The sequence below is a fragment of the Hyalella azteca genome, unplaced genomic scaffold (assembly GCF_000764305.2).
Source record: "Hyalella azteca isolate HAZT.00-mixed unplaced genomic scaffold, Hazt_2.0.2 contig15009, whole genome shotgun sequence".
NCBI classification, from domain to species: Eukaryota; Metazoa; Arthropoda; class Malacostraca; order Amphipoda; family Hyalellidae; genus Hyalella; species Hyalella azteca.
In genome coordinates this window covers 1-14,300 of record NW_025944875.1, presented here as the reverse complement: position 1 = coordinate 14,300, position 14,300 = coordinate 1, and the positions used below count along the sequence as shown (strand labels likewise).

The 14,300-nt window shown below is 39.8% G+C and overlaps 1 protein-coding gene and 2 long non-coding RNA genes across 3 annotated transcripts; 2 read left to right on the top strand and 1 right to left on the bottom strand.

The window, feature by feature from the left end:
• Positions 1-1,133: 1,133 nt before the first annotated feature.
• Positions 1,134-12,198, top strand: LOC108675767 (the record flags this gene model as incomplete). Its single annotated transcript, XM_018163795.2, is given in 9 exon segments — positions 1,134-1,564; positions 2,616-2,849; positions 2,995-3,112; positions 7,430-7,578; positions 7,853-8,020; positions 8,261-8,371; positions 8,592-10,089; positions 11,247-11,447; positions 12,141-12,198. Coding segments are annotated over 9 exon segments (2,887 nt in total), but the record flags the coding sequence as incomplete, so codon positions are not given.
• LOC125179095 lies at positions 4,262-4,616 on the bottom strand. The gene is made up of 2 exons (XR_007157142.1): positions 4,554-4,616; positions 4,262-4,440 (listed from the first exon to the last, which is right to left on the bottom strand). It is a non-coding gene; the product is annotated as an uncharacterized LOC125179095 (long non-coding RNA).
• Positions 12,199-12,224: 26 nt separating the features above from the next.
• LOC108675768 lies at positions 12,225-13,992 on the top strand. Its single transcript, XR_001931133.1, has 3 exons — positions 12,225-12,242; positions 12,552-12,726; positions 13,108-13,992. It is a non-coding gene; the product is annotated as an uncharacterized LOC108675768 (long non-coding RNA).
• Positions 13,993-14,300: the final 308 nt, after the last annotated feature.

The window sequence follows — 14,300 nt, the reverse complement described above, 5'->3', positions numbered from 1 at the left end:
AGTAGAGACATGCACATTCACTGGATCTCTTAACAAAGCTGGCAAGAAAATAAGTACCAAGGCTAGCAGTCCATCTGAATGACCTGGAAATGCACTTGCCAATAGATTGAAAAGTGCAGCTGCTAAAGTGCTGACTCATATTGAATTCATCACCAAGGTGGCAACAAAAAAGATGTTTGCACCCATGACACAAGAACAGGTGAAGACAGGAATAAAGTTTTGAGGGATTGGTTCATGGATCTCTAGCTCGATGCTGAGACAAAGGGCATTTTTGACATTTAGAGACTGGAGGTCAGGCTGTTTATCTTACTTAGTTCCTCCAAACTTTTGTGCTTATGTTGCATCAAATTATCATACTAGACTCATTTTATAGTAGTAGTTAAAACCTTTCTTTTAATACCATGAAGTATTGTTAGCCACATTTACCACCTTATGTTATTATATCCAATTTGGCTTCTATAATACAGTAAATTGCTTTTTCAAGTTTAAAGGTTTGCAAAAGAATTGAAGGCTCAACTATTCCTATGTTGTATTGTTGTTAGTTTGTGGTAATACTATTTATCTACATTGTGTTTATATATTTTAATACTTTATTTGTTTACATAAATGTATGCTGTTATTTGATTTATCTGCAGTTTTCAATTTTATTTCTTGAACACAGTCTGACTGAATGTGTTGGTATCAGGCTTAAGGTTAGTTAAATCTCATTAATAATATTTTTCAATAGATATTATTTTATAAATCAGAGAAAAATAATTTGTTTGCCTCAAATTTTGTCTTAGATCCATCAAGCTGAGGGAGGAAAGTTTAGAATAAAGATCATTTCAACTGATTATCATTTATGTCTACCAGCCAACATCTTACAGGAGATTTATGTTGCTTTAGATTACAAGCTTTCTCATGTTCTACCTCTTGTCAGGACCCGTTCTATGGTCACAACTTGTATTGTTGATGAATGGATGTTTCTGAGGGAGATAGTTCTTTGTAAGAGAAGAAGTATAGTAGTCTTGAGTTTAAACTGGAGTAAGAGAGAATTTAAGACAAAATTCACAACTTCAGGAATTTATTTTAACTTGTGTCAACATGGATTGTTTTTCTTTCCATTTCATTGCTTTCATTTATTGATGAATGAAATTATGTCTAAATTGTTCCTATACTTGATTTCAGCTTCTTTGAATAGCAGATAACTTACTTGTTGTTGGGATGGTGAAAAAATGTCTGACTCAAAATTGCTTGAGGAACTCCTCTCTGAAGCTGAATCAGTTATTCAAGATTATAAAACTAAATATAAATCTAGTGACATCTCCAATTTCACTCCTGAGTTACTTCCTGATATGAATTCGAGTAGAAATGTCAATCAAGTTGTGAATGACTCAAGTTATTCTCATAGCTCATGCCATGCATCAGACGTATCCTTCAAAGGTGTCAGTGTAGAAGCCATTAATTTTACAAACAGTTCAGGAAAGAAGCAAGATCTGAGGAGTAATTATTTGAACCTTAGCTCTGATTTGGCATTCATTTCAGCCTCTCAAGTTACACTGCCCTCCATAAACCTCAACAAAGGGTGAGTTATAATAAACTATCACCTAATTATTAGATTATTTCCCATTTTGAAAAGTACTTGAAATTTAGTAAATTGAACCTGTTAAATGGTTCTAATTTATTAGCTTGTATAATTTTCAAAAATAAATCTCATGAAACATGTCTTCAATTGTTGACCTGTATGATTTATTGCATCAGCATTACTGAGCTTACTTATTTAGTGATTAATAAATATTCTATAAAAATATAGGATTTTTTTGCACTTGAACATTTTTTCAACATAATCAAATCAATTTATAGTGACTGTTTACTGTAAGAGGTACTTGTATCTATGTATTAGAAACATTGGTACCGGTATGCTTTATGATTTTGATAATTTGAATAAAATATCATCTTCAACCTATCTTCTTCACAGCTCTAGTCAGGCTCTGGTTATGAAGGCCATCAAGCAGGTAATTTTGCCATCACTGGGATGTTGTATTCTTGAGATGCTTTTTTCTTGCCTAGGTAATTCTGGACTTCATCTCCAGAGATACTTTGCTTTTAAACATATTTACACATGATAATTATATGGCTAGCTGCTGCATCAAGTTTGGCAAAGTTTTAAGTCAAACATGCTATGCTTTTTTATTATATGGTAGTACCTCAAATTTAGTTTTATATTTGCTTAATTATGTAAGTTACCATTCCAACTTTGAACTAAATAATCTAAATTGTTTGTTTTTCAGTTGCATTTCTGTAATATTTCATTTATATAATTGATAATGTGCCTGTAATTTGAATCCAGGAAAGCCGCATGTCCTAATTACTTCATTTTGCTTCCTTTTTACTATTATAAATCAAAATAAAAATTATTTTTGTTTCTTCTCCAAGCCTTATTCTTCATTGAAGCTACACAGCCTGTGCAAGTATTTGTTCTATCATAATATGTATTGTATGGGCTTTTTAGAACAACTATCAAAGTCTAATTTGACAGTGTCATGATGAGATTTATATTGTGTCAGGGGCAATTCGAAACTCTTGTCTGTATAATTACACCATTCTTTAGTTCATGAATAATTTTCAACTTTCAGAGATGAAGATGGTAATGATATCAAGTATGCAGTGGAAAATGTTACCAATTACAGCACATTCAGCGATCAAGCTGGAAAAAATGTAACAAATGGCAGCACCTTTAGCCATCATGCTGAAAAAGAAGCTGTTGCTGCTGAGCGTGACACGAAGGTGTTGTCAGAGCTGCGGGAGCTGTGCTGGGTGTTGCTGTCAACTGCCTCGGCGGCTCTCAGAGACCAAGCCAGACTTGCAAAGTAGGATATCCACATTCTTATGTAACATATCTAATGACATATTCACAATATAGTTTAAGTTACAAATTTTTATAATCATATTGCATATAGATGTCCTCAACCTCATACTCATCCACCATTTACTGACCTCATCTACCATGACCAGACACATCGAGACAACAGAGGGTGCAGGCAGCTATGTCCTCACGTCAGGTGTGGATGGCAGTGAGGCACAGACACTCGTCTCACAAGCTGCCTCACGCTTGCAGCATCTTCTTGTGCAGGTAGCATCAGCCCCACAATGTTGGACTATATAGTCAGATGGGGTAAGACAGGACCAAAATCACTAACAAGCCTGTAGCATCTATACCATGAATAACTAAAAAACCCTAAACCTATCACAAGGTGTAGTTATGCAATGGGCTTCTAAGCTACAACTCAGACGTTTTGCATCTAACACAGTTTTCTGTACAGATTAAAAAAAGTGTGCTGGTCCCATCTTACCCCATTGGGGACCAGGCTGGGGTAAGAAAAAAAGGACCAACCGGTAATTCTTATGTTACAAGGTTTTTAATAAAAGTACAAATCTGATATTCAATATTATCCATCTAGAAACACATTTTTTGATTAAACAACCACTTGTTACTGTTTTGTGTTGTGGGAAGTCAACTCTAATATCAGTCACCCTGAAGTTTTTGTCACGAGAAAACTTTGTTAAGCATAGTAGTAATAGTGGGTTGGCTTTGGTTCATTGTAGAGCACTGCTAAATGCGTCCTGTATATTCCATTAGTGTCATTGTTTGAAAAATCTATCAAATTGGTAATAAAACCAATGGATAATAACTTAAGTGTCAGAAGTCATGTGTTTTCTTGCTAACTGCATTTGTGGTGCACTTCTTCAAACATAACTCATGCCCTCTCACAGAGTTGTGATCTTAATTATTTTTCATGTTTCACACAGTGATTTTTTCCTCAGCCAATCTTGCACATAGTTCTCCAGCTCACTAATGGGAATAGACATCCCTATTTTCTATATCCGTTTGATACAATTTAAAATAGTGCACTAAATTTCTCTAATTGAAAAAGCTAACATGTTATAATGAAGTTTGAGCAAAAGATAAAAATTTTGACCAAAATACTTCATGTACTACACAATAATATATTCATATCAAAACTATTTTTGATAACTGTAGGGCAATAGAGGACCATTTGTGGGGTAACACAGGACCATTTGTGGGGTAACACAGGACCATTTGTGGGGTAAGATAGGACCACTTGTGTGGTAAAACAGGACCATTTAGTGGTCCTGTCTTACCCCATGCCCGGTCCTTTTTTTACCCCTTTCTAGAATACATGTCAGGCAGCGATGGTAGCAGGTAGGAATGCCTAGTATGTCTAAAAAGTTGCTGTTAGGCTTAATACAAAAAACGGTAAACAGGTGGAACTTTTACTGTGGAACTTGATCCCATAGACGACTGGTCCCGCAAGCTTGAGGAATCAAGACGCATTCACAGAAATAAGGAAGGAACCATGTCCCAAAAAATAACGCTTGCTAGCTGGTTCATACAGGCTTGCCGACGTTACACAGGCGAACAAGCCCGGCCCAACATAACTGTGGAATCGAGAAATAACCTTCAAATATATGATTAAGTAAAACCGTATTATTTGTTCAATGTTTCAACAAGATTTAATAAATTCGCACATGGAAGCAATAAATTTACCAACCCAGAACATCCAGAAGGATTTTCAAATTCTAAGCCAGGCGCAGATGACGGTTCCAAAAAGATCGCAAATATCAGCTCATACTTCACTTTTCTCGCGCACCTTCGGCCCCGTCACTACGCTGCCAGACGCTGCCTGCCGCTGAAATTTACAATGCTCTCGCACAGTGTGCCGAGTTTAGAGTTGGAGCGTCCGTGAACGGGCCTCTTAAGAAATCATCAAGCTTTCCCAATATGTTAGGAACAAATATTTAAATTTATTAGAGTAAAAGCCGAAGCTCAAAGTTAAGGTGGTCGAGCCACAAGAAAAGGCCAAGCCCAAATTTAGTACTAGAGTCCGCCCTTTCCTAACCAAAGAAAGCGCGAACATGCATTAGTAACGTAAATAAATAAAACGAAAAACAGAGTGATCACTCAAAATAATAAATAGCATTTAAGAAGGAATGGCTTTATACACTCCTAACGGAGCAACATTAATGAGATCTTTACACCACGAAGTCTTACAGCCAACTCATACTATTTACAAATTCATACCCAACAATAGGTATGAAGAAAAAGAAACTTAAGAATCTAAGGAATGTGGACATTTCTAACATTGCCTATTACTTGAGGCTACCTGCCTACATCCAGTCATCCACAATTTACCACAAACATGGCCAAAAAATTTTTTGTCATTAGACAGAGCTTATTTCCCAATGTACTGCCTAGCCCGGGTCTCTAGGATATAAAGGCGGTCTAGGCAGTTGACGGCATGTTAAATTCAGTAAGGTCCAAGGAAAACTTGATATTTTTCGTTGAATGTTTACTTCTTAACCACCGTAAATCCTGCATGATCAGAATGTAATTAGAGATATAGTGCAAATAGAAATGAAATCAAATATTAAATTTATTATTATAAAGTTCAAAGGACATGGTTTGCTGTTTAGCTCACAACAGGAATCAATTTAAATATAAGTTAGAATTTTCACCGCCACTCAAATATAAGAAATGTGAGCATTCCACAGCTTGACTCAAAAGTTCTCATCGCTTGAAAATCAAAGACACGAAGACATGTAAGACGAGTCTTGACAACATTAAACATGTCGATTCTCTATGCTCACATTAGCATAAAAAGGTGAAATCTAATGGACAAAAAATGGTAAACACCATGATAACTACCAGCTCAGGCTAATTCAAAACAAACCGAGCTCTAAAGCATATCATCTTCTTAAGATATTTTTAATGCTAGTAATATCGAGTACCTATTATACTGGCCACTGTATTACATCTTGCAATGAAAAGACGCTCTAGTTAAACACGGATTACTCACGTTGCTCTGGGGTTGCCAAAAATTGAGTTTACTACTGAGTTTGAAACATTCTTTTCATTATTTTTTGATACCTGCGTCCTGCGCAGAAGATTGACATATTATAGACAAAGTAACAGGTATCCTTTGATTGTGCTGAATGATCTCTTAATTAAAAAATTCCGACACGCTAGACATTCATACTGGATCCATCCAACTGGTACTTAATAGATTGTGATCTACTACATTATGTGCTTCATTGGCACTCTTACCACTTGAATGGTTTATCATTCAAACAAAGAGATTCAACTTCTCTAATTTCAACAGTATGTCAAAGCTAAGTGAAATGGCAAGGTCATTAAACGTGGCTAAATTAAATGACGAGTTAATTAAACCCAAATCAGTTAAATAAACCATTTTGAAATTATTAATAACAGCTGCACAAATCTACCTCAGGCACTCATAACTAATTGATGATCTGATCAAGCAGGCTCCAACTCAACTAAGGGAAGAACATGTCAGGCTAGTATGACAAATGAGGCATAAATTGTTAGCTAATTAACTGATAATTAATTAGTAAATGATAATCTCATAGTACAGAACAATCAGGCACTACATTAACACTAGAATTCTACCAGGCTCAGAAAGCTGGGAATCACCTTTGCAAATGGCTGCCACAGTCTCCCACAAGCTTTTCGATTCAACACAACACAGTTCAGCTAATCTCACAAATAAATGTTCTCGCTCCTACTGGATGTCAAATTTGATAGTTTAGGCACAATTTAAATGATTTTTTATGCTAATAACAAAATTTCATCGCAAAATAGGAGCACAAAAGAGCTGCAGCGTTCTCGAGCTGCAGAGCACGTTCAGTTTGAATGTTGGGCGGCTTCGGTTCTGTTTCCAACTCGCGGAAAAATCCTCGAGGTTGGCGAGAAGTTTCTGTTTCCTGTTCCTTTGCGTTAATATTTATTTTATAAGCGTGACACCCAAACATGGTTAACTATTTTGTGACCCTTCTTTACATAGGTTTTCTTTAAAATTAGCCAGAAATTCATTATTTGCAGAAGAGAGTTGCCACAAACACTGAAATGACAGGCAATGATTGTTCTAACATCTTCTTTTGTCAAATTGAATTCAGTGCAATTAGAATGCACGCCATGGGCTGGTCCTTTCTTACCCCATGAAGGCTGTGATCCTGTCTTACCCCATTTGACTATAATGTTGTAGAATTCGACTCTAAAAAGCTAACATGTTTATGGCATCTTCAAGTAAAGCCCACAACAGTCTTCAAGATTTAATGTAATTCTGCTTCTTGTTGATTTTCCATTCCAAATGAATTTATTAATGAATTGCATTGTATTTCAATGTTTTTTATCATGTGTAAATTACCTATTATTCATTATCTGCAACATTCATAGCTGATGAACATGCATTTAAATACAATTCTTTTACAATTGTATATAAAATTTACATTTTAATTTAAACTTTACATTAAATTATACCTACTTTACATTGGAACTAAACTGTTCTTGTAATTTAATCCACTACCTACATTAAAAGTGTATTTACAGCAGTATTTGTTGACTGCACAGGTGAGTGCATGGCAGCAAGAGTCACAAGAGGCTGAGGCAGAGTGTACAAGGCTGTGCTCGCTACTCAACTCTCTGCTGTGTTGCACATCAGACACCCTCACCGCCTCTGGCCTGCAGCACCTTGCTGAGACTTCCCTTGTGTCACCCAGGTGCCTGTGGGGTTTTGTAGGCTACTGGGTGCGTAGCAGTGGCGTTATCTAGGTGCCTGTTAAGTGGTGTAGGCTGTGAGGCTGCTGGTGTTGCAGGCTGTGGGGTTTTATCTGGGTAACGGGTGGGTATTGTTGTCTGGGTGATTTTTTCTACTGTTTTCTTTTTTGTTTGTTGGGTTTGAGTTGTTGTCATTGACAAAGCTTTCACCAATATAATATCACAATTATTATTGTTCTTTCCACCTTATCCTCAATAATATTTTTTCTGTACTAGACGCAGCAACGCCGAGCGTCTAGTGGATGCAGCTTGTAGCAATCTACAGCTACTCTTGGAACAGCAGCAGTCAAGCAAACAGCTGCAGCTGCAGCAGGAACAGCGTGTGCAACAGCTGCAGCAGCACGTGCTTGATGGAGAAATGCAGCTGCATCAAATGACCGACAGGTGATATGACATGAAGGTTATGCAGCAGCCTGTTAGCTGCAACCCTGATGTGCTGCAACCGCTCTGAAAATTAATAACGTCAGATGATCTCTGCCTGACTGTGTTGCTGTTGCCACTACCCTGAATCATTTCTACGAATTGCTGCAAATGGAATACGTGTATTTATTGTTTCTTCATCATAAGCAGGCTGGCAATAAATCTCTTATCCACATTGTTGATGCGTATTCTGTAAGTGTGCAGGTGCGGCCAGCTGGTGCAGGAGCTGCAGGATTGCAAACGGCAGCAAGAACAGCAGCTGCAGCAGCTCTACGTGCAGCTGGCGAGGGCTGAGGAGACTCTTAAGCAGACTCAGTGAGTGGGGGAGTGGGGCCCAGAGAGTGGGAGGTTGTGAGCTCCGTGAGTGAGAGGAATTGGGACCAATGTGTGGGGGGACTGGGGCCCAGTGAGCTAAGGAAGTGGCGGGAGTGGGCCCAGTCTTTATAATTTTTTATTTGCTTACAACTTGACTTTTTCAGTTATAAATTCAGTTCCTGTAAAAATTTAAATTTTCTGACCTGAATGTCTCTTGCAGAACTGATCTTGACGTCGCTCAGTCCTCACGCAAGCTGAGTGACGCTGAACACGAGACGACAGTTGCTGAGCTGCGCAAACAGCTCACTCAGTGTCAGCTGAAATTCGAGCAGAGTCTTGACAGCTGCAAGGAGCTGAAGTGTCAGCTGGACCACCTGCAGCTAGAGTCAGCTGACCGCTTGCAGCAGATGTCAGCTCAGTGTGAGCAGCTGCGACAACAGCGTGATGCTATTGAAGCAGCTGCAGAGAACAGCACCAGCAGCATCACTGCTGCAGCTGTTGCGGCACGGCAGCAAAGGGATGCTGCAGAATCAGCAGCCGTATTGGTGCGAGGAGAACTGCAAGCTCTGCAGCAGCAATATGATCATCTGCAGGCGCTTGCAGACGACAAACAGAGTGAAAATCAAGCCATTTCCAATGAGCTTGCAGCCGTAAAAGAACAGCTGCGTGAGACTAGCAGCACCCAGGCTGCAGAGATTCAGCAACTGCATGACAAGCTATGCAAACAGGCTTGCAGCCTTTGCGAGAGTCAGCAGCAGCTGCGCAAAGAGCAGCTGCTGCAACTGCAGCTGCGCACCCAGTTACAGCTTGAGCAGCAGCGCACCAAGGAGCTGGAGGTGCACAATAAAGCTGCACAGCAGCAGGTTGATGAGCTGAACAAGCTGCTTGCTGACCATCTCGACAGACGCGTCGCTGATGACGTCAAAGCAATACTCAAGTCCCTCAACGACAGCAAAATCAACTCTGAAACAATACAAATCAGCTCAGAAACTATAAAAAACCACTCTCGACCGATACAAGATTTTACCTCTTCCCCCAGTAACACCAGCCTGAAATGTTCATCCAAGCAAGGCACTAGGATGAGTGAGACGTACGGAAAAGATGAGGTTCTCCATTGCTCTGTTGTGAAGAATGAGGCTGATCCTGTTTATTCACACAATAAATTATCAACTTCTGAAATTACCCCTCAGGAAAACCGCAATCTTTTTTCTGTAGGTCGTGAACTCGGATCAAGTTATCCTGATGTTTCTAAAGTCAACACACGAGTTCACACTGACAGATATACTCACCGTGACCGTGACAGAGTTACGCATAATGATTTACTTGATCACCGTGACACCCTAATGCTTAATAATTCCTGGACTCGAAGCAAAGAGCGAAACTCTGATGACATCCATGCCCTGGACAATTCTAACACGCGGTCTTCGCGAATTTCTCTTGCGTACCGAACACCACGTCGTGAGTTTCACTCCAGCAACCCTGATCTGCGCCATGACACGCGCACCCCAGAGAGGCAAGGCGTGGCGAGGGATGCTATGAGTGGTTTAGGCAGTGGTATTGTTAGAAGCAAAAGTAGTGGTGGTGGCGTTAGAGGCGCTTCTCAGGACTTCACAGCACAACTGGCGCAGTTACAAGCACTAGAAGACGATATGCACGCTTTGGCTCTCGCTCCAGTGGACGACCTATATACAAAGCCGGATCAGCAATACCTACCCCAGGTTAATTGTTTTAAAAAACTTGAATTTTAGATATTTCTGTGTGTACTGAGTGCGTCACTGAAATTTACTATCTTTAAACTCACCAAACGACCAAACGTCAGTAAGTGAAAATGGACTGCATGCATGAGAGCGAACCTCGCGTTTCTTGTTCATGTCACTGACAGTCACAATCACGGTCAAATAGGCTACTTCACATAACTGGCGCTCTCTCACGATTCTGCATCATATCCCCTCAGGGGGGGACTTCTGACGAGTGTCTATGCTCGTCAGAAGGCAGAAGCCCTAGGGGATTTCGTGCTCCTAGGGGGATTGTTCCTGAGCGCCACACCGCTGGGCTCGCGGTGTCTGACTGCAGGTCTCGGTTGTGGGGTTAAGTTATTATGTAGGTAGGATACCGTACATTTCCCTTCTCTGTCTCTCTCGTGCGGGTGGCCGACGTCCCGTGTAAGCGACCTCTTGTTCGAGTGTCTTCGTTTCTGTTGCTTTTAACCTGTCCCTCCTTGTCACTTCGTCTCTTTGAGATGCTAACGCTGCTTTTTTCAAGCCAGCTTCAGCGGCCTGGACAATTGAGACCTTCCGCCTCTTTTGGATGATGGATAATTTTTTATTTGAGAACCTTTCAATAATTGAGACCTTCCACCTCTTTGGTGATGTTCATCTTGACTTTCGGTGCGAGATAGTTAAATAGCTGAAGCGCTAGTAAACATTTGGCCACTAAACTAAAACTAAACTCGGCAACATATCCATGCAACTTCTTAATATGGATTTAGCTATAAATTCATTCAAAATTTGAAGCGCTGGTTTTTAAGAAAAAATTTAGTCATTTTCAGTAAGGTTTTGTATTGCTTCGGGACTCCTCAGTTTATTACTTCACCTTCAAGTGTTGATATCACCAGCAGATAAACTCAATATCCCGTCTTACCTCGTAAATTTGACGTCAACTTCCAAGCCATAATAATTTGTCAACATTTAGAGAGACATTACTCTCCTCAGTATAATATTGCAATTAAAAAGTTTTGAAGAGAATAGTGTGCAGATAAAATTTTTTCTTCTACCTATTCATAAAACATTTAGATAAACGTCACTTACCCAGATGCAACATTGCAATTAGAATATCGAATAAACTATTGCGATAATAAAATGTTTTCTCTTTCTAGGCGAAAACCCGAAGCTTTTCTCGCACCAGCATCGACTCAAGACTCTGCACTGACTCAGGGCTCGGCTCTAGTGAGCAAACCGACTCAGTCAGCTCCCCCGGGGGCGGCGACTCAGGAGCCGAGTTGAGGCGAGCACGAGCCGAGGCGAGGAGAGAGAGACTCGAAGCCGCCAAACTAAGGGAAAAATGCGCTCTACTACAGGTTATTATCTATGTTATATTACTTTGTATTTTAGGTTATATTGTTGTATGGGTTATAGTATATTATACTATTGTATTATTGTTCAAGGCTTCTTCCAGACCAACGATAAAAATCTAGAAAGTTATCACTAGAAATGTTGCTGGATGGTACCTAGTCCTTCATGAGGCGCGCAGTAGGTGTATTTTGTTTCAAGTTGATAATCAGGGCTTCATTCACTGAAGATAATCAATTGTTACTCAGCTACCACTCGTACATGATATTATTATCAAATAACAGTGTCCTGAACATGTGCTGGTGCTGAGTATATTCTTTTAACACGTTGACTACGATTGCTTCATCTTGTACAATTATTTTATTTTTTGTACTTTTTTTAAGCTGGGTTGCCAGACGGTCATTTTTTCCGGACAAATTCCGTGATGTTTTTCTCAATTGCGTTGGCCGGCTAAAATTTATGATAGTGGTACTTCCTAATTAAATTTAAATACTGCCAAAAGAAAATAAATGGAATTTTTATAGCGGAACCTACAAATAAACTAGTATACATTGAATTACTGGCCTTTTTTTGGCCTTTTTTTTTCTCGGATTTGGCCGATTTTAAGCAACCTGAATTATGTACCACTACCTCCTGGAGAAATACATTTCGTGGTACGCATATGTACCACTTCGGAGTCAACGTGTTAAACTGCATTGCAGGTGGAGGTGGACGCGCGGACCGCAGAAATGGCGGACGAGCGAGCGAGGCAGCGATACCGTCAGCTGTACAGGGTAAAGGTGTGTCAGCTGTACAGGGTCAAGGTGTGTCAGCTGTACAGGGTAAAGGTGTGTCAGCTGTACAGGGTAAAGGTGTGGCAGCTGTACAGGGCAAAGGTGTGTCAGCTGTACAGGGTAAAGGTGTGTCAGCTGTACTGGGTAGAGGTGTGTCAGCTTTACAGGGTCAAGGTGTGTGCCCTGTGTTTGTAGTGTGTCTGCTGTGTGTGTGTGCTGGGTGCTTCCATCAAACAATGTTTCACAATATTTTCACTTGTTTTCTTCCTTGTCATATTTCATTGTGTCCCCTCTTCCCAATTTCCTCGTCTATTTCTCATCTCGACACTCGTCTTTCAGCGGGACGAGTTTGGTCAGTTCTTGGGTGAGCTGGAGGAGGCCTGCAGCAGACCGCCTTCGGCCCTCTGCCCATGGTCTGCAGAACGTGACACGAGCTCGAGCAGTCGCCAGGACCTGCCAGCAGACCTTGCAGACCGCTGCAGCAAACAGACCACCCACCACACTTCTAAAACTGGTACAGTCTGGCGAACAAGCGATCTGGGCGCCTAAATCGATGGCATGATAGTTTTTTATTTTTTAAAGCTGTATTCGTTATTAAAGCATCTTAACGTGCAAAATAATCCACGTAGAACTACTTATGATAACGAAAGCAAAGCAAAGTGTCCACAACTTTAAAAATTAGCTTTAATTAGGGCAATCGAGCCCTGGTTTGGTTCAATGATTTTTGGCTGCGACGACCATATTGACATCGTAATATCCCATTAATGATATTGATGATAGAACTGCAACACATACTAAAGCTAAGTTATTGCCACTACAGTATCCCTTAGATAAACGAACTGTGACATATCCTAGAGCCAAGCCCTGAAATGCTAAGAGTGTCAGTCGTGTGCAGATGCTGATACAGGACGTCGATGGGAGCTGACAACGGCTGACGTGTCGGTGAACGGCGTGCTCTGTCAGCCTTCTGATTCAAATGATGATCACCAGCATCGTGATCCTAATGACGACCACCTGCTTCACGATTCAAGTGATAATCACCATCTCGATGCCGCCGTTACTGAAGCACCTTAAGGATAATCACCACCCCGACGAAGCTGTTGGTAAAACGCCTCAAGAATAAAGTGATAATCACCATCCCGCCGAAGCTGTTGATGAAGCGCCTCAAGGATGAAGTGATAATCACCATCCTCTATGATGAGTGAGCTAAAATCGCTCTCTATTATGAGTCAGAGAGCATCCTGATCACTTTATTAATATGAATCTATTTTTTCACTATTTAGTAAGAATATTATTATCTTTTATTATTGTAACTTCTATAAGTCAATAATAAAGTATTTGTTTGTTGACTAATTTAGGAGGTAGTATTATAAGTTTCATTGCACTGCCCCGCATGTGTTGTAAATTTTCTTGGTGGAGAGCTCAATGTAGATATGTACTACTGAAGCGGATTTGTAGTATACTCTTAGGAATAAAACGAGTGTTGTTTATCTATCTCAAGGGAATTATTTATATGTGTCAAAATCAGTGCCTATCTTGATTAGACGTGAATTAAGGAAGCGTGGTGAGTTCTGAGATAACCGCACCACACAAATCCGGTGTTAACTAGAACGCAATACGAAGTTTTAACTGACGTGAATACTAAGTTTAAATTGACGTTGAATGGATTTTTTACGATATTTAATGATGAAATTTGAATAATTAATTGTGTTTCTATTAACTCTTGAGACTTCTACAATGTATCCATGTGTGTAATAATAATTATATTTTTACAATAATGTCCATGATTTTGAACGTTCTTTCCTGGCTGTAGGGACCTGAATCACACAATAACACGCATGAAACACTGACATTCTAATTAAATATTCTTATTTTATTTAATCGGTAACGCACTTACAGGGAGATACTTCCTGAGAAATTCAGCTGCTCGCGCACAGCTAAAGGAGATAAAAGCGAGACATTTGCTTTTCAGCGTCTCTTCGTTTCTAAGAGATCTAGTTGCTGTTGTAGTAAAAAATGGGGGGCCACCCCCGGGTTTTACCCCGCGTCTTTCGCGTATTGATACTTGTATCTTACAACTTTATACTC